At 42.3% G+C, this 20,002-nt stretch overlaps 3 protein-coding genes across 3 annotated transcripts; all 3 read right to left on the bottom strand.

The window, feature by feature from the left end:
• Positions 1–947: 947 nt before the first annotated feature.
• skap2 (src kinase associated phosphoprotein 2) lies at positions 948–8,583 on the bottom strand. Its single transcript, XM_037455191.2, has 13 exons — positions 8,463–8,583; positions 8,042–8,147; positions 7,930–7,955; positions 7,591–7,689; positions 6,808–6,888; positions 6,464–6,547; positions 6,197–6,321; positions 5,806–5,869; positions 5,572–5,685; positions 5,402–5,476; positions 4,729–4,841; positions 1,268–1,371; positions 948–1,151 (listed from the first exon to the last, which is right to left on the bottom strand). The coding sequence occupies exons 1-12, from the start codon at positions 8,560–8,562 to the stop codon at positions 1,279–1,281; spliced, it is 1,080 nt and encodes a 359-aa protein (XP_037311088.1). The 5' UTR covers positions 8,563–8,583; the 3' UTR covers positions 948–1,151; positions 1,268–1,278.
• A 2,983-nt stretch (positions 8,584–11,566) lies between these two features.
• Positions 11,567–13,254, bottom strand: hoxa2b (homeobox A2b). Its single transcript, XM_037454364.2, has 2 exons — positions 12,904–13,254; positions 11,567–12,408 (listed from the first exon to the last, which is right to left on the bottom strand). Exons 1-2 carry the CDS (start codon positions 13,220–13,222, stop codon positions 11,711–11,713), a joined length of 1,017 nt encoding a protein of 338 aa, XP_037310261.2. The 5' UTR covers positions 13,223–13,254; the 3' UTR covers positions 11,567–11,710.
• A 4,641-nt stretch (positions 13,255–17,895) lies between these two features.
• On the bottom strand, positions 17,896–19,162 carry hoxa9b (homeobox A9b). The gene is made up of 2 exons (XM_037454486.2): positions 18,655–19,162; positions 17,896–18,293 (listed from the first exon to the last, which is right to left on the bottom strand). The coding sequence occupies exons 1-2, from the start codon at positions 19,160–19,162 to the stop codon at positions 18,055–18,057; spliced, it is 747 nt and encodes a 248-aa protein (XP_037310383.2). The 3' UTR covers positions 17,896–18,054.
• Between the last annotated feature and the right edge of the window lie 840 nt (positions 19,163–20,002).

Below are 20,002 nucleotides of genomic sequence, written 5' to 3'. Positions count from 1 at the left end.
AATTCCCCCGACATGCAACATTGTTGTAAACCCTAGGTATTCCAGAAAGGAGGCTGTAAAACGATATGTACAGTGCGTGTGTAACCTTGAAGGGATTTGCCTGGCTGACGCCACCTTTGCCTGCTGTCAAACAGCCCCTCAGAGGGTGATAAGCGTCCCTGCTATTTGTGTGGACGGTTGTCTTATTAGTGTACAAGCAGCACAGCCAACCATCTGCTCGCTGTGATCCTCGGCCCGGCAGGGTCTCTCAGGTGTCATAAAAATAAAAACTGTCCCTTTGAGGCCTGGAAGTGCCGAACAGATGAATAAAATAATTTCTAAAAATAAATAAATAGTTTTTAATTTATCCAGAGAGTTGTGTACATACGTTTGGTGTGCAGAATTTAATATTGAAGCCTGATCAGGAAACATTATTGCCATAATATGTCAGACATACATGGAATTTGACTTGGCGGTTGGTGCTTGAAAGCAGACGGTATGACAATGGACAACATAGTGCAGGAATAAGATAAAAATAGAATAGAATTTATGGGTTAATAATCTAAAGCTATGGGTTAGTTAAGTTAAAAATAAAAAATAAAATAAAGTGCACCAGCCAACAGAAAGTGACTGATGTTGACTGCAGAGGATTTCAAAGGGATAATAATGTGATTCCGTTAACGCATGTTAATGGTTTAGTTTCCCTGGAAAATACTTTGACAAATCTCCATTGAATTGTTATTTTTAAATAATTTCTGGTGTAAAAATTCCTGTTTCTCGTCTCTTGGCAATTGTTTATCTTAATTCAGTCTGCAAAAAACATTTCAGAACTTGTGTCCTGAGGCAACAAAAGAATGTGTATAAATTCTGTTACAGAGGTTGTAACCTTTGAAGAGAAGCTATTGCCACCTTGTGGCTTAAATCATAGAGTAAATCCCCATTTAAAAAAATAATTCTGAAACAACAGATATGTTGAAATATTTATTAATCAAACCATTTGCAGAAATATCAGATTGGTCAAAAGCAGTGCATGAAGCAATGTAGAAAAACTCAATTTTAGACAGGAAATAAATACAAACAAGGGGTGCAAGATACAGATATTATAAAAAAAATACTAATACGAACAATTTCTTCTAATCAGTCTCCTACAGTCGATATGGGAGGGAATGGTCCTGAAAATGATAATGTACCAGTTAAAATAAAGTTGATTAACTACAGATAAACATCGTGATCTTAAAAGGAGTGTAAGAAGCTTTTTCACAGCAGTGATGAGGTCGGAGCAACTTACAGGAGTCGTATCTAAAGCGCGTAAAGCTCCATCAAGTAGTCTTTGGGGACGATTCCTACCGCTCCGCTCTTCTCTCCCACCCACCAGCCAAAGTTCTGGTACTCCTGAAATGGGACACAGTCGAGAAGATGCAAATAAGGAATCCACATCTTCTCAGTCATCTAATCAACTGAAGAAACCTTGGTCGACAAACCAAAAACAACCTTAACCCCTAACCCAAAACAATCGATAAGTTGACTTGTCAGCTGAACGGGGTACGCCTACATTTAATTCACGTAATCGCAAACATTTCGGGGGATTAATAAGTCTTCAAAAGGACCACTGAGCTGAGGTTTATCTCAGCATCATGAAAGGTTGCCTGATGGGATAGGTACAAAGAGCAGCGTCATTGAGACCGACAGTACCTCCGGATGAAGGGTCTACAGCATGGACATGGCCTTAGGCGCACGACGCCGAACGTGGCCCACGGCAGGAATCTTTGTTGCATGTCATTCCCGTGACACTGTCACCTCGCCACTATTGGCCGTCATCGACTGCCATCAAATACTATTCTTAACAGCCTAAAACAGTAAACTATTTGCTCTATCTGCTTTGTTTTCTTTTTACTCCTCCTCCGACCTCCAAAGCCACGCCTACAACCCATCAACGACTTCCCCCCCCCCCTTGTGTCCCGCCTCTCTACCGTCGCTTCGGTTTCTGCACTCACGTCTTTCCCCTGCACACAAAAACCTCAGTGTGCACAGGGCACCTCACACAAATCTGTCAAAGCATGGCAAGTAATGGCTCCAAATGGCTGTCAGCATGCAGGGTTGTGAGGGGAACAGAGTAAGGACATCTGACACAATAGGAGAAAACCCCTCTCTCGCTATCTATCTCGCTCGCTCTCTTTCTTTCTCTTTGGCCAGGAGCCTGACCTCACATCAAAGTCTGCCCATGAATCAATGCTAAGGCTAATGCACTAACAGGGTTGAAGGAAGAGGAACCTGCAGAGTGTTTCAAATCTCTGCCAAAACTCCGGGACAGGGAGGGACCACATCTGTGTCCATTTATTCGCGGGAGAGAATAATGGATGCAGGTGAGCCTGTGGTGGTATTAGACACTATAACATGTAACAATAGTTATGGCTTGCACAGAATGTTGTCTGAGATTGCCCATTCATCACGTCAGATAAAATGGCACTTGGCTCCCTGTCCATGTCAAATATGTACCGATATGAAATCTGTAAAAAGTAATTTAGTAGATCTCGCATCACAAAATAAGAAAAACAAAACGAATGTGTGTCAAGATAAAAATGACCCCCGAGGTATAAGATTGCAGATTGACACAAGGTGTAAGAGACCGAGGGTGTGAGTGCACTTTATTACTTCCTGCAGCTACCCTTTGAAAAAGCGCAACACCTCATTGTGTACTTCTGCCTGACAAATAAGTTGTTTGAGTGAGTGCGGCACACAGCATGAGAACATGTACACGGAGCTGTGGAAGACTAATGATGCCACACACTGTGACAAAGCCCACATTGACACAAAACTGACCCGTCCCGTAACGTAATGCCGGATGAAACGCCCCACATCAGATGCATCGTTTTTTAAGCAAAACGAGCTGTGAGGTGTGCAGATAGTGAGATGTGCAGGCGCGATAACAACGCCAGCCACATATATGCAAGGCGGTAACTTTTTAATCAACCCATCTATTAACCCCAGTGAAGTGAGATGCTACGTCTCTTGATTCGTTTTATGTGCTGTGACCCAGGAGGGACGGGATATTCGGATAACACGCTCTCCCTCACTTCAAGTCAGGCCCTATAATCAACAACCAGGTCCTGACTGGGGGGTCTTGCAGCTGTAACACTATTTCTGGCCTCTGGAAGGGGGGGTGGAGGGGGGGCAGGGTAGTGGGGGAGAGAATGGAGGAGCGACTACGGGAGAGAAGGAGTCAACTGTCCCTTGAGCTGCAGCTGGCCGCTGCAGTCCAGACAGGTTTTATGGTCATTGCCCCCGCAGCAGGCCACAACCCCCAACACCAAGGTTTCAGCTAATGGCACTCCCAGTCTGAGTGAAAGGGCAACTTAATTCTCGGTCCTTTTCCCACACACAAAGGAGGCGTCATAAACAGACATTTGGCTGATGAGTATTGACGGTGTCTGTCTGCTTTATGCATTTGTTTCCTGCAATTAGGGCTTGATCAATTAAATCAATTGGCTGGTCAGCAAAAGACAAATAATATTTTCTCTTTTATCAAAAAGAAAAATGCTGAACATCTGCGCTTCTTGAATGTGAGGATTTAACACCTGTTTGTTTCAGATGTTTACAGTTGGTCAAATGAACAAGAATCTAAAAAAGGTTTCAGCTCACGCTCTGCATGTTGGTGGGTTTTTTCCAGTATTTTCTAACATTTCAGAGTAACCATTTGTAATCAATACTCAACACAAATATGTGTTGCACTTAAAAATATTTGTATAAATAGACAAAATTATAATTTGTATAAAAATACAATTATTGGAGCTCGGTCACGATTTTAAAATCTTGGCTTGGATATACCTCTAGATGGCAGACTTGAATTTGGCAAGGACCGTGTCAGCTGACAACAGAAGGGCTCAGTGGACTTCATAGAAAACAAACCAGACAGGAAATTTAGCCTGTCTAGATGGTGCACATTTCACCCTTTTTTTCTTTTCTTTTTTTCGCACAAACTGCACGGTCTACATGCATCTGTAAAATTTAAATTTCCTTGACTTATTTGCAGAGCAACGTTTAAAAAGAAGCTTGTTAGATGCATCGCATTAAAATAAAACCCCAGCTCCATATAAACCAGTTGAGTACAAAAGGACCCCTGTTTGGTTGCATAGTAAAAAAGGTAAAGAACGGTCCCTCAGTTCTCAATCCCTGGCACCCGCAGCTGGCCCGACAAGCCTCGGAAATTGTGTGTCCACTACACGTCCTCACCTGCCTTGAAAATAGAGTGGCGCACCGAGCTTAGGTTTCCTGAGAACATGCATTCCTATTTGGCGAGGTGAGAGAAACGTCTGAGGAGGTGTGTGGGCTGAGGGCTGCTCACCGCCCGGCGTGGCAGCAGCGCCGCGCTCAAACAGTGCCGATGGAAGTGATGGAATGGCGACGTGTGCCAGCAGAACTCGGGCCTCCGCCAGCAGCACTAAAACAGGGTCCGCTGTGACACAACTGATCTTCAGCACTGTGCCAGAGAGACCTAGCGCAGTCCGCCTCTCACCATCGGCCATCCACCTCCAGGCAGGGGGGGGGGGGGGGGGGGTGTCAGGTGCTGCCAGTAAAGGATACGAACAGTAACCCGCTTCAGGTGGTCTGAGCCCAGTAGAACCACTCCCACTACAAACTCTGTCTCATAACTGTTGCATCGCTGTTGGGCTTGAGCTTAGGCTGCTTTCACTGCGCCTCGAGAAGGCACCCCACTAAGGGACCAATCAATGTGGACCCCGTGGACCATACCTTGCTCAATATGTAGATGGCATCTCCACGCTTGAAGGACAACTCGTCTGGGTGGTCCCCTGTGCAGTCCCATAAGCCCTGGTAGAAGTTGGGGAAGTCTGTGCTTTTATCAACTGCATGGAGAAGGAGGGAAAACTTGATTAGGTGCTTTACTTTCTAGTTAGAGTGAAAACAATAAATGAACAGGTGAGATAAAGCGGAGATTTTCATGTTCAGCAAGACCAACAGGAGGCAGTGGAGAGCCTGAAATAGAACTGGAGGCGGACAGCAGTTGTATGCCAAGTTCATACAACCAAGGTTTTTAGGGTTAGTTTTTTTTAATCTATAGTGTACAAGTACCTGCTTCTTAGAAAACCTTTGGTAGTGTTAATGCTTAAAATAGAAATGAGTAGAGGGGGGAAACGGCAGGCTATTTTTGCACACATTTTTAATACGTTACCTATTGCAAAAGGAAGTTGGCCAACTGGGCCAACAGCATTGTGTCAACTCTCATGCTCATAGCAACTTCCTCTTGAAAGCTCACTTCTTCTTTAGTGCACCAGAAGGTTTAATTAAAGTGAGAGAATTAAAATGTGCTGATCACAGATCCTTTGGAAAAGGTTACTACCTTCTAATCGACAAGCCAAACACACCAGTCTGTGCAGAACAAACACAAAAGGTATTTGCGTCGTACCTGAAGGGGGAGGAGCAGGTTTGACGGCTGGCTCAAACTTCGGAGGAGGCTTTGCTGGGGTGGGCAACTCCTCCTCTGGAGGAAATAGACAACATATTATTGGGCGAGTGTGTGATATGATGTAGGCGTTATGATTATCTGGAGCAGGCCGAGGAATATGCAGGTCAGACCTGGGAGCATTTCATAGATGTCTTCGTCAATCGGCTCATCTTTATCTTCCATTGCTCCAACATCGTCATACAATTCCGGTTCCTCCTCATCTTCTGGGATGATGCCTGACATATCTACAAACAGGCATATAGTACATTTGATGAATACACAAAAACTTACACACACAACTTAATGGGAACAGTTAGGTAAAAATGTTTTAAAGAATTTTTTTGGATTTAAAAAACGGTTCAAACCTCTCAAAACAAAGTCTATCTGTTTCACCCACTCCTCCGCCTCTTTGAACGATGACGCACAGAACTGTAACGAAAGAGACATTATAACTGCAGTTAGCGCCATATGCAGTTCTACATATATGCATTAACATAGACAAATACTGCATTTATGCATAGAAAAATGTTCCACATGGAAGAGCATGAATGTTAGAAGCACTCGTTTAGACCTTTTAAATATGCGTGTCTGGTACAGCCATTACAAAGGCCGCTGTGTCAAATGAATGAATGGGTTTTAAAAATAACTATTTAATGAACTTCAGGTATACAAATATGCCTTGCAATGTTTCAAACATGGCCTATCTCAAGCCCACATTGGTCTTTTACACATATAACAGCAGGGATTCGAGCTCACCTGATAGACGCGCTTGTCTGGAGCCGTAATTTCAAAGCAACAGTCCTTCTTTGAGTCTTTCCGTAAGGCGCTGTTCATTTTGACGGTGTACCCATCGATACTGAACTCCCCCTTCTGCTGCTTGTCTGGTCATAGGATATTAAGGCATCAGCATTAATTATTCAAATACAACAATTGTGAATTTTAAAAGCTAACCATACATCAACTTCAGTGTGCTATGTCTCATAATCTACATTTAAAAAAAATCAGGAAAACAATTTGAAATACCTTTGTCACTGCCATAATAGTAGAAGACATGATGACTTAAAGCACACCATCTCTTCTGCCACTCGGTGCCAAAGAAACTGTGATCTGGTGAGGAAAAACACAACAATAATCTCAACTGAAGAGCAATTTTTAGTGGGCAATCAGAACTCATTTGAAAAAGCCAAAGGGCTTCTGGTTGTTCGATCATGTGATGTCTGTGTTGTAGAGGGAGCTGGCGTTTGTCTTTACTCAGTTAATATCCTCTTTTTTTGTTCACATCCCTGAAGTGGACGTCGAAAGTGTAAACAACACAAACAGAGCGTATAGATTTATGTGTGTGACATTGACTCCATCAAAGCACCCACCCTTTCTGCGCTTTTCAAGGTATCCCGCTTTAAAGACAGATGTCAAGTCCTGAGCCGCCATTGGTGGGGACTGATGGGCCCCTATTGAAGAAAAGGGTTTCAATATGTAAAAGGTGCAATTACTTAAACAAACAGGTGAGGTCATGCATTAGTCCATCATGTCCATACATTTAGCATGTAAATAAATAGAAAAGACATGAAAAGGCTCAACTAAGCACTATTTTGCTTATCACTAGAGGACATTCCCCCCACAACTTCAATGCAAATGTTCAACTGCTGTTGCAAAGTTGCTTTGCGTGAAAGAGCAGCCATAAAAGTGGCAGCTGCTTCCAGCCCATAAACCCCGGAGCCCTAATAACCACTAGGATTTCACAGAATCACTATTTATACAAGCATAATACCAAATCTTGTACATTTTCCTGATTGGTCATACGAGGTTAAAGCTACTGTATATCCAAGCATGTTTTTTCTCAAACAACCACCGAGGCAGTGAGGTTCAGTCCCCTGGATTGCAGCTGAGAGCAATAAAGCATGCAGCTAGCTGTCAAATCGCTGGAGCGAAGGAGGTGGTGGGAGCAGTGGCTGTGCCCCCCAAATTGCTTCCCAAGTATGTTGCCAGGTTACAGTTGGAATGCTTTTCTCATTGTGCCAATCAAAGTCACTTTCTCCCAGAGGCAGACCCAAGGATTTGTATGTTTCAATGTGGGGAGGCACTATTCAGCAATTTAATTTAATCCAAAGCTTGTGAACAAGTCCGTGTTTGGATGTTTGCGAAGTGCTTACCTTCGAAAGCCTCTTCATCTTTGTCTGCACGCTCTGACACCAGCGATCCTCCATCGTTGTTGCTGTCCACTTCCTCCTCGCAGTCGGAGTCATCTCCACCTAAAGTGCAGTAAAGTGTAGGTACACGTTATAGTTTAAGACAGTTGGGGCAATATATCAGAAGAGGGATTTCCCCCTTTTAAGACAATGTGATGCTTAAAAAACAAATGAAAAAAAGTCTTCGATGACGCATTCGAAGGAGTTTATTCTGAATAAATATATTTGCGTCATCTGGATTCATGGTGTGACCTCCTGACTCTCCGGATGGAAACACTGGTACATCAAGTGTAAGACACTTACTTTTGTCCTTAAAATCTTGTGGGAAACTGTTGGGGAGACAGTAATAAGGATTATGTTTTGCAGTAAGATCTTTGAAACCAGCACTTGATGTAGATGCAAACAGAAAACCTACTTCAACTTGACCTCTTTAATCCTCTTGATTAAGGAATCTCTCTTCTCTTTTGCCTTCTTGCTTAGATTTTCCCCTTTTAATCCATCACAGAGGAAAAACTCGAGGTCTAGAAGCAAACAAAAACCAAAACACCAGGTAAAACATTCATACAGTGTGTGTGGGAGGTTTTCTTCCACAGCTCTGCTGGAGATCACATTCCCTTTCAAAGGCACCAGCCAGCAGTGTGCGGTTTCACACTGAAGGAAACCGTCTAGGCTCACATCTGACTGAAAACGTTGCCACCCAAACTGGGTCCACACTTCCTCGTTTATTTCCCTACAAAACGGTTTGTTAAAAGCTGGGTTTTGTGAGGCGAACCCTCAATGAAAAAGAGAAAACAACCTGCGTGGGTGAAATAAATGTTATTCGGTGAAGGTTTTACCTGAAACCAGCGTCGTGAATTTTTCGGGAATCGGCTGCATTGTAATGAGGGGTTTTTCGGTGCCAGAAGTGGACTGTCCGGCGAGGGGAACTTGTGACATGTGACACGGAAGCAGCGACGGCTTCACGGACACGGAAGTGACTACAACTCCGCTAATTATTTATAACGGACCACAGTTTCCGCAAGAAAACTCTGATTATTATTCTAAATACAAACTGGCGTTTATTCGTCAATCAGCTTGTGTCAGTATATTCATTTTTTATCTCTATTATATATTTTCCCTATATAGTTCTGGTCTGCTACTGATGGCGCGGAGTTAACGCTTTAATGCAGCATTTAGTCTTTACAGACTAATAAAGTTAAGGATACAGCATATTTTTGATTGAGTCCACGTTAGGAGTGTCTTTCTTACATTGATGCGAGCACTTGGGTGTTATAATTAATTAAAAATAAACAGGGGTCATTGGACTAAGGAGATCATATCAAACTGCTCTGCAGGGCAGTTGTCTTTTGCCATTGAGCAACACGTGTTTGAAGGATCCTTTGCCACTTCCACACACCACGGGTGTATTCCTGCACATTTTGTCTTTCCAACACTTTGTCATTTGTGAGTCCGATTGTGATCAATACAATCAATGACTAGAACAATGTTTCCACCCTGTGCTATTCAGTACTATCAGGGTACAACAGCGTACAAAGTAAAAATAAAATAACCACTCACTTATTATATGAAGTGAAACCTGTGCCGACTGTGTGATCAGTGAAAGCAGCCCGTTATCACATTGTTTATGAAGGTGTCAGTCATTCACTAGTCACCCTTTGACAGGAAGAATCACCCAATCCAGAAGAGCCTTTGAACTGTATACTGTTGTTGTGGAGAAATGACACAGAAATGTCAGTGCAGCTCTGTAGGGGCTGCGTAAAAAAAAAGCTTTAGCTTTTACTTCATCTGCAGGTGTTGGACGGTGTTTTTCAGTGCTGCCAGACACACAAACTTTTCCCCCGAGACACTTACTCCAGTTTCAGTCCAACATTGAAAAGATCATCCACACAGTATTGATTCCTTTTGGTTCATCTGTGTCTCTTTGAGGAAACGTTGTTATGGTTTCAGTCCAAAGATTACATTACACTACATGTCATTTAGTTGACGCTTTTATCCAAAGCGACTTTCATTGCATTTGAACCCATCCCACACAAAGACAGGGATGCATTTTTCTGTACACTTTTTCTACATTGATTGAGTGGAAAAATGTCATGGATGTTTACTCAGAGTTACATGGTTACATTACTCAGCGATGATCATATTCTGCATGAATATTATTTTCTCTGCACACACACTCTGAACTTCCTGTTTGGAGTTATCTGAGTAGCCAGTACATTCTTTATGAGCTACAAATCCTCTGAGGTCATTCAAAACCTTACCCCCTTCTGACTCGGCAGTAGTTCCTTCCAGCTTGGAGAGGAAAGGGGAGCCAGCTTGACCTTTGACCCACGCGTGTGTGTGTGTGTGTGTGTGCGTGTGTATGTTGAAGGTGGAATCTGCTGGCAAAGTGTCTTATCAAATTTCCCTTAAAGCGTGTTTTTGTTCCTTTCGTTTTAAAAACTCATTAAATGTTTAGGATTCAATGGATGACCAAAGCCACCAAACCACATAAAAAAATGAATGTGATTGATGAAATCTGTGAATGTGAAAATAAAAGGTACAGCATGATGCATCGTATGCTGCTTAAAAAGTGAAATGCCCGTTTTAAAATAATTATCACGTAAAAGATTGTGTAGACACTGCTGCACAGTGAACATCCAATGACCTCTGTAGCACAACACCAACCAACCAAACCCGTCTTTCTATCTGCTTCTTGGAACTTTGGGACTTTACAGAAAGTTCACAATTAATCATCACGTAGCACCACATCTCAATGCGAAAAGTTCACCAACTCACCTTTTTTTTTTTAATTATCGCTACGAATCCAACCGCCCAACCGCAGTCTAAACATGAATCACGTCGCCTGCAGACTCTGGTCAAAGTACTTGATCAATGTGACTGTTAATCTTGTGATTCCTGGAACAAACTATGGCTTTTCACGGACTATTTCCGCTGAAGATTTAATATCAGCATCCTAATAAAAAAATAGCTACCGCAGCTGTGACATTGTGGGTTTATCGAGCCAAGGCTCAACCGGTCGGGAAGGGTTTCCTTGAGCAGTAAATGGAATCCATTCGGTCCATATTAACATATAATGACTTTCCTTAAAACAAATGACTGTATATTAATTTAGCCAATTAAATGTGTATTTTTGCTACTGTGTTGTGGGTATAGAATAATTTCAATTCAAAATGTAAACAATTTAGGAAAGAAAAAAATATTGAATGGCACATATAACATTTTAAATCACAAAAACTTTTGAAAGAATATAATGAAGGGCATGAAGGGAAATTATTGCTTTCTAAGGTATTGTAACGTTGCTGATCGGGCAATAAACAAGCACCATCAGTGCTGTGAGTTTTATAGGCAATAAAATTTCATTACACAGCCAAGAAAAGTCACAGCTTTTGGCCCGGGACCGCAAGCAAGCAACTACTGCAAATATTATTTTTCTTGGTTTTAACTTAGAGGAGATGTGCCGTTTTTCGAGTGCGATAAATCACCTTCTTATCATCGTAATGCTGGCCTTTGATAAAAAATATATATTTTTTCGCAAACTGGGCTGCAACTGCCATTTTATATAACATTATATTTTAATTGTATTTGCAATTGTATTTCTCAGCTCATTGCATCATTTAGGATATTTGTTCGGCTAAGTTTCATATTATACAATTGATTTTAGTCGACTTGTTTAGTTAGTAGATTTATAGACTAATTTAGAAAACTATCATTATTTACGTGGCTTTCAAATCTAGTATGGTATTCTTATGTGTATACAGCGCGTTAATTATGCATTATTCTTTTCTCGGCGATTTTTTAATATATTTTCTTTTAGAGAGTAAAGCTCTTCACATTTTCTCACAGCGAAATAAGACAATATCGTTGTGTTTCCAATCAATGTAAAGTTTTATTTCACGAAAAATATTCTGCATATCCACATAAAAATAAAGTCTCCTCTCGCAGCATAATGGAATAGACTCCCCATATATAGTAATAGCTGTATTGCTTTTGTTTTAACTTACCTTATTTATGAGATATATTACCGCTAAAACTTTTTTTTAAACTGCACACTAGGCTTAATTCAAATAAAACCTGTTGGAATATTTCAGTAGCTCAAGTTTTGCAGGTCGATTGTTGTGAGTGTTTCTGAGAAAAGGTTAAATGTTTCGGATGATAAAGACAAGGGACTTTGTGCCGAATCCGACAAACTCGGCGAGAAAGAAGCAGGGGATGAGAAAACGTGGAAATCCGTCAAAGAAACGTCCAGACCCGAGGAATGATCTTTGTCCAAGCCCATTGTTACCATGCAGATGGGAACAGTGGGTGCAGGGTTAGCGAAATGTTTCAGATTTTTCTCATTGCTGTTCAAAGGCGTAACCTCCGGGCTTTGGTTGTCCCCATTGTGGCCGTTTTGACACTGTTGTGAAGCTAAGGTATTTTGGTGGAAATAGCTCTCCCTCTCCAGGACGGTACCATCTGCGCCGCTATCCACTGCCTGTCCAAACTCGTCCTCCGGCCCGTCGTCCAGACACGTGTATTTCCCCTCACTGTCCCGGTTCTCCTTGCAGTGATTCTGCCTCTTGTGCTTCATCCTCCTGTTCTGGAACCACACTTTCACCTGTTTCTCCGTTAGATCCAGCAGAGAAGCTATTTCCACTCGCCTCGGCCTGCACAGGTATTTGTTAAAATGAAACTCCTTCTCCAGCTCCAGAAGTTGGGTGTTGGTGTACGCGGTCCTCAACCTCCGGGACGCTCCTCCACTGCCAAACAAAACCTCCGGCATCTCCGGTGAACCTAAACAAAATAAATCAAAGATGTATTTGGAATTGGACACATTAAACTCGTGCGGTTGTGGGTTTGTGTGTGAGTGTATGTGTGTGTGTGCGCGCGCGTTTGCGTGTATGTGTGTGTGTGTGTGTGTGTGGAAACAAGTGGAAAACTTGTGGCAAGAAAGCACTGGGACTGTGAAGATTTATGGGCCCCGGGCAGAATATGATGGGTCTGTGTGGACAGGACAGGACGGAGGGTGAAGATTAATGAACATGCCAGCTGCTGGCCCGTGAAAGAATAATCTATCACTCTCCATTACTGTCAAGCATTAACACTTTACACTGCATCGCGAGTCAGTGCGTTACTTGATGAGATTAAGCGCGCTTAAATCAAAATATCATATTGGCTTAAAGGGAGGCCAACGTTGCGCGGGGCCCGGGATGCAGCTCCTAGAATCCTGAGACAACGAGGAGCCTTTTTGCGTGGAGGTTATTAATCATCGTGTCTTGCCTTGGGGGGAGACGTGGAGTGGCGAGGAGCCCGCCGTGGTCCCAGCAGCAGCAGCAGTCGGAATTCTCTTGATGCTTTTTTTCTCCTTCATCCACGGGTACTCCGGGGGCAGGCTGGCAGCTTGCAGCGGATCCTTTAAGCGGCCGTGGCGTGGGTGGATGCCGGCGATCAGGCCAGGGATGGTCTGCTCCATCAGTGTCGACTGTGAAAGCGCCGACCTCTTGATTGATGCATTTTGAAAAGCATCACCGACGGGGTTGGCTACAGATGTCAGGCACTCTGCGAGCGAAGGCTGGCTGTTGATAAAACCACTTTCTCGCCTAAATTCGTAATTCATCTCCACCTGCTTGTCTGATTTTCAGATTGATTCAGTTCAATAATCTAAAGTCGGTATAGCCTCACGGAGACCTCAGTGCCATAAACTATTGCTTTCATGCGAACATTGTTGGAATTAGACCCGGCCGCTTGTCACATGATTGCATCTGCCCAATGACAGTTTAGGTGTTTTATCAAAAGAAGCCACTGTCCCCTGTGATTGATCGAGAAATTCTGAGGGGTAACGCCTCATTCCGGGGGTAGGAGTGACTTTATTTACACATGTTTTGGGGTGAGTTTGCGTCCCTTCTTTGCGCGTCCACACAGTCCGCCGTACGGGTGCGCGCATGCGTGTGTTTTGTGTGTGCGTGTCTGCTTTTATACGTATAGCAGACGCAGACGCACACACCTCACAAACCATTTCAGGCGTCCCATTTGTGTCACAGTCGTTATCGGCGCCGAGGCGATAATCTTGAGAATTTCTTTAAAGGTTGGCCTGAAGAAGAAAAGCTGCACCAGACATCCAACCCCTCCCCCAACGCACACACCACATGCAGGAGAGAGAGAGAGAGAGAGAGAGAGAGAGAGAGAGAGAGAGAGAGAGAGAGAACCTTTAGACTTCAATGAGATCTTTAGTTCATCAGATGTTTTTAACGTTCTGAAAAATACATTGTGTCCATGTTGAGTTATTGAACAGAGATGCCTGTCTCCCATCCCATTTCATCTATTTCATTTCACCGATATGATATTGACCTACACGCCATCATCCTTACCCCTCGGCGTCATGGGTGACATAGCAGAAAGGACACATTGCCACCGCTCTGTGAGGCAGCGGAAAGGTGCGGATGTGATGGCTGTTTATGGCTCAGGCTCTAAACAAAGACCCCTGCAGCCTGCGTGTGATCAATCTTTCTCGCCAAAAGGTCTGACAGCTCCTTGCCCTAAGAACACATTTAAACCATCTAACACTCCATTAGATCATATATGGCCAGGAGGAGGAGGGTGTAGGAGAAGTGTACAATTTAGAAAAGCGGGGATTGTTTTTTGGGGAAGCACGGATGAGAACATTGAGGCCATTAACGCACAAAGCTTTCATCTTTACATCTAAAGACGAAACTCGGTGGCTTTTCGTTTACAAAATGGACTTTGCTACACAGAAGGAAATCACAGACCAGTGGAAAGGACTTGTTTGCTGAGGTGAGTGGGTGGTGGCATTCAGTAGTAATCCCATTCACTCTCATTCTCACATGTGAACGCGTCTTTCTTCGTCCTGTTCGATTTAAATAATAATAATAATTTCGACCCGCTTTGCTTGAAATGTTTGATCTGTACTGTATATGTGTATTATGACGTATTTGTCTTTGTAAGTGTTGTAAAGACCTTGTGAACCACGGATATTCTCACGACTATAAACATAAATGACTGAATGAATGACTATTTCCTTTCATTTCAAATGCATAAAATGTGTTTGTGTGTTGGCACTTGTTACGAATGTATTGTTGAACTTATCTAAATAGAATATCAAAGGAAAATATTAATTGGCTATGGCTTTTCATTTGATTTCGGCAAATGTAAAAAAACACAAGTGAAAGAGAACGAGAACCCTCTGGAAGATAAATCAACCTCTATAATATTTGACAGAAACTGGGATCTTGTAATGTATCACTATGTTGTAGTACCTATGTTTTACTTAGGTGTGCTGTTTTGGCTCGGAGCTGTGCCGTGACGTCTGGAGCTGGAGGAGCGGCGCGTTCCCGTCTGTTCTGAGACAACGAGAGACATCTGGGAAGCACGCAGGCCCATCCAAGGCTTCTGTCGCAGCTCACTGTGTCCTAGAATTATTTCTATTAAGGCAAATGAATACCAACTCAAGATAAAGGAACACCGGTTTTGTATTTCACTGTTTAAACCGTCTACATTTATTACACAACATGCGTGAGGTTATGACTCTTTAGTTAATTCTATTTGATGAAGTTATTCCAAATGTCTAACAGTTTAGATTACACAGTGTGTCCGTAAATAACGCTGCTTTACAATTAATGTCATCACATTTTATTCTGCGTGGAGAGGAATGGTTGAGTGTGTGTGTGTGTGTGTGTGTGTGTGTGTGTGTGTGTGTGTGTGTGTGTGTGTGTGTGTGTGTGTGTGTGTGTGTGTGTGTACGTGTTTGTTTTGGAAACAAAGCATAGATCACGAAAGCATTTACACAATACAGTTTTATTCATCAATCCCCTTGGATTCATGAGAAGATTTAGAAAGATACTTGAGGAACGTGGACGGGCCGCAAATCAAACTGTTTTGCACATCAAATATGTGCAGAAAATGTCGTAATAAAATACATTTATGGTCACTCTGGGCCTTTTGTTTGCCTATAGGAAATCAAAGAAAACAAACCAATGAAAAATTGGTATTATAAAAATGGAATAAAACGTGTAAAAATGCACAATTTTAAGATAAGACAAGTTTTCTAGTCTCATTGTGGAGGTTTTTAGAACACATATAAGGTCAGTCATTTAAGAGTGACAAAAATAATAACAATGCAGGACTTTGGCAGGTAAATTGTTTGCAATAAATTGTTTGCAAACAGGGTTAGGCCTAATGGCACACGCACAAATCGCTTAAGGGACGCTTTCATCCAGAACAACGTTCTATTGGCTATTGGTGATAAGTGAAACAGGCTCATGTGCTCATGACTCCACTCTGCTGAACTTCTTCTGCAGAGTTCACTTGTGGCCTCCTCTGTCAACAGCAGTGTCATGAGGCTTGATGTATAGGGGTCGTGAGAGGTCACAGGAAACCGCAGCCAGGCCACTTTCTGTTTTCCTGCAGCATCTCTCCTCAAATCGGCGTTTGGGTGATTTCCATTCACTGTTGTGGAGGATCAGACAGGAATGCCAGCTAATAGGAAGTGAAGAGACATTAACAAAGCTTTTATAGACACAGTATGTAATGCCATTTAGAAAATTATGCTTATGGAATAAGCAACTTGATGGGCTCCATTGGTGGTAATGGACCGAAATGGTGAGGTTTGGGGGTGCAGAGGGAAATCAGGAAAGAGGAGAGCTTTGGGGAGCTCTCTGTCACTTGTAGAAGTGAAGGCCAGTCCAGGTCCTGGACAAAAGGGGCGACAAATTGTCTGAATTTACAACTAGTTATTTTTTATTAATAGGTATAAATTTATATTTTTGCCAGTAATCATTGAATGAGTTATCATTGAATCATTGAATTTTAATGAAACAAAAAAGTAAAGGAGCGCTTATAAGTACGCATCTTAGACATAAATGTATGCCACATGACGTTTTTTGGTGAGAACAAGATACCTTTGATACCCACTTCTGAAACAAGGACTCGTCTGTTAGTGTGCCGTGAACGCATCATCCAGTTCGAGAGTTGTCCTACTGACGAGCTGCTGCCTCCACCTGCTGGCTACGAGAGCACAGCAGCACTCAGGTCAGCACTCACCTCTGAAATCCACCTCAGAATATGGTTGACTGTCCTTTGGTCTTTCTTTTAACTGTGTACAGTTATTCAACAAATAAAACGATGTATATTGGGATTGTGTAATTTTCACTCTTTCGTTCTGTAAGCTCTTGTTAAAGCGACAAAAAAACATGGACGGATGTCTCTGCGAGACAGACAAATTGTCACTATGGTTGTAAAGTAATTAGACGTTTTAAGACGAACCCATCTGCAGTCCCGACCAAGCAACAGGGGCTGGTCATCGGCCTACACATCCACCTCACTCCTAATGTGTGCGCGTGTGTTACCCCAGCGCTTTTAACCCTATTCTAAGATAATAAAAGTCACACATTAGACTCTCTGATCGAGCCACATGAGCTGTTTTCGCTGTCAAAGAGCCCCCGCTTTGCTGTTTTAGTATAACAGTTGAGGCCGTGATCCAAAGGCCGAAAATGTAATGAAAAGCAATGTATGCGAGATTAAGACCATTTTAAAGAGCAAAATAATTTTAAATTTACCTCAAACTTTCTATTTGAAAGGATTGGGTCACTATGTGTTTCATTTTGCTTCGTTTAAATCACACGTTTTGTTTCACTCAAATGAAAACCAACCCGATAATACCCAACAATACTGTTATTTATTTATGAATATGAATATTAACCTCCCCCTGGTGAGGTGAGGAAAAAAACCCGTCTCAGAACAAATCTGCATGGCCTCAGGATTGTTTTTCCATTGGCTTGTTTTGATTGTTGGCGCTGTTAAGTTTAATAGTTGAAACCCAGAAGACCTAATGTGTACAATGCCATTCTTATTTCCCCCCAAAATAAAACGGGTTTAGTAGATAAGTACTATTAATTAATAATTTTTGAAAAATATGTCAAAAATGAAGATCAATGTGTAGAAATAAATTGTACGTGAACAGAGCAGTGCAATGTCAATGAAGTTGTGTATTTGCTCAAATGTATTCAGGATGCATTTTGTATGAAAAATGATTACAAATGAATAAGCCATCATCAAAGTCTTTATTTGGGGGTGTAACAGGAACGCCGAAGTATTTGCAGTACAATAATATGTCAACCCCAAATGGTTAAGAAACGATCTACACTGTAAAATAATAACTTAAACGATAAAAATAGGTAGCTGAAAGACATTCAGGTGTCAATAGTTTCATGCAAACAACAAATGGCTAATTAATATTTTCGGTGCCAAAAACTACACATCTAAACTCCAACGAGACAATTTGTCCTATCACAAACATGAAACACTGGTAGGGGGGGGGGGACACATCCAGCATTATTTTCAACAACACACCATGTGTAACAGGTCAGGGACATTAAAGACAGGCCGCTGTCCCCCCTCCTTCATCCTGGAATCCCACATCAGTCCAAAGCCGCGCTAACTGTCCCTGCGCTGCTGTTTGTTTTCTTTCTTCATCTTCATCCTGCGGTTCTGAAACCAGATTTTCACCTGTCTCTCGGTTAAACTCAGGACTCTTGCGACTTCGTATCTACGATCCCGGGGGAGATACATGTTAAACAGAAACTCCTTTTCCAGTTCTAGGATTTGGTGCTTTGTGTATGGACAACGCTTTTTTCTGGAGGGCTTCGCGTGAAGCCAGTTGGACGAAGGGTCGTCTGGAAACAAGAGGGGGGGCAAAACAATGAGTTAATGCCGCCAGAATTAGACTCAAAAACTTGGATTTACTATGTGGGGAGCAATTTACCTGCAAAGATATATTCATACTAAAAATTACTTTGGATTTATTTACACTCTGCATTGGCCAAATGTGTGTAAAGTCAATAATTCCTTAAAATCTCTATACAAATATACCGGCCTACATTATCTTTTTGCAGGCGATTTCTTTGCACACTACACATTTTATAACCATTTCCACACTAAACAGCCTGACACCAAGAACAACCCCCCTCATCTTTAACTATTTCACGTCATTTGAATTATTCCAAATGAGTAACCGGAATATTTTATTTTTCTTACTTGCATCTATCTCCGTCTTGCCTTCTGCTGACGGTGTATCTCCAGTGGCTTTAGTCGTAGTTTCGCAGGGAATCTCCGTAAGGGACGCTCCATTTTCAATGTCAGACAAAAGAGGTGTGTGCGTCTCCAACGTTGTGCATTCCGCAGTCCCAATCATAGGCTCGGGTTTTATGTCATAATGCATGGTTGTCGATGGTAATCCCGTCAAACACAGCGACGCAGAGACCGGATCCAACGCCCAGGAGCGCGTAAACATACCGTCGTTGTCCCCGCTCGTGTAATGGTGGTGTATATAGGTCGGAGCGGTTGTGTTTGGAGGATGTGTCGAGATAGGACTCCAAGATCCACCGAAAATAGAAGATTTCGCCTGCAAAGGGAAGGATTCTTGACCGCCATATCCGGAGAGCATCGCCTGCTCCACCCCTGCAGACGACGAGTACCTCGGTGCCATGTCCTCCTGCTCGGTGATGAGAGGCGAATCAACGTAATAACTCCCCATCGTCGACATTGCGAAAATGCAAAAGCCCCCAAAATATGTATGGAACGTGTTACTGTCTTGCAATGTTTAGAAAAATCTGATTCATTGCATAAAATGTACTGCTTTCATGCATCAGCTAGGGGCTCAATGCGTCCAGTAAATTGGACCTTGCCCAAGACTGGATAGGGTGCCCCAAACACGTGACCGTGGGACAGAACAATAAATAATAAATCAGCCTGCTGCTAAACTAAATGGCCACCATTTTCCTCACCATATTTTAATGGGAAATCCTCATGCCTTTATTGGGAAATATTTAGTTTTATAAGCAATAAAAGTTATGACTTCTGTCAATAGATCTTATATTAGTGTAATCGAACACAGTGGTGATACAAAGGAGTGTGTGTGTGTGTGAGTGGAGTTTGTGTGAGGGGTCGGGGCGACTTCAAAACACTTTACAACGTCAAATTGTGACATTCTAAAAACGTGTGCTGGATGTGATTATGTATTCTCTAAAATATATACTATATAAACATAATTTTCCACTAATAGTTAATGGTTAATTATATTAAATTAATAATGGTCCTACTATTGAAACACGTTTCTGGTGGTGTAGTGGCTGGTTTAAAAATACCACGGCTTTTATAAATTAAGTAAAACGAGCAGAAATGTGTTCAAACCATTATTGAAGCTTAAAATATCAAAACAGCTCCCAACATGTGCTACCCAATGTCTACAGGTTAGTGGGTTTGAAAGCAATCTAAAATCGGAGAGCGGGGTGCGGTTATTTGGGTGCTATATAACGGTGCTTTTATCACAGGCAATTGGGTTGTTTTTCTTAAGGTTACAACCTGGCTGTCTAAGCTAAATATC

This window comes from Pungitius pungitius, chromosome 11 (assembly GCF_949316345.1).
Source record: "Pungitius pungitius chromosome 11, fPunPun2.1, whole genome shotgun sequence".
In the NCBI taxonomy this organism is placed as follows: domain Eukaryota; kingdom Metazoa; phylum Chordata; class Actinopteri; order Perciformes; family Gasterosteidae; genus Pungitius; species Pungitius pungitius.
The sequence above is the reverse complement of the archived record's forward strand: the minus strand, read 5'-3'. Positions and strand labels throughout refer to the sequence as shown.

Bases quoted from the DNA above. Each gene is read 5' to 3' on its own strand.
- skap2 (XM_037455191.2), bottom strand. From the start codon at position 8,562: ATGTCACAAGTTCCCCTCGCCGGACAGTCCACTTCTGGCACCGAAAAA. The intron at 7,956-8,041 runs GTAGGTTTTCTG...TCTCCCCAACAG, and splicing joins ATTAAAGAGGTCAAGTTGAA to TTTCCCACAAGATTTTAAGG. The intron at 6,548-6,807 runs GTGGGTGCTTTG...TTTCCTCACCAG, and splicing joins CCTTGAAAAGCGCAGAAAGG to ATCACAGTTTCTTTGGCACC.
- hoxa2b (XM_037454364.2), bottom strand. From the start codon at position 13,222: ATGAATTACGAATTTAGGCGAGAAAGTGGTTTTATCAACAGCCAGCCT. The intron at 12,409-12,903 runs TCCACGTCTCCC...TCTTTGATTTAT, and splicing joins CACGGCGGGCTCCTCGCCAC to TTTGTTTAGGTTCACCGGAG.
- hoxa9b (XM_037454486.2), bottom strand. From the start codon at position 19,162: ATGTCGACGATGGGGAGTTATTACGTTGATTCGCCTCTCATCACCGAG. The intron at 18,294-18,654 runs GTAAGAAAAATA...TCTTGTTTCCAG, and splicing joins CAAGACGGAGATAGATGCAA to ACGACCCTTCGTCCAACTGG.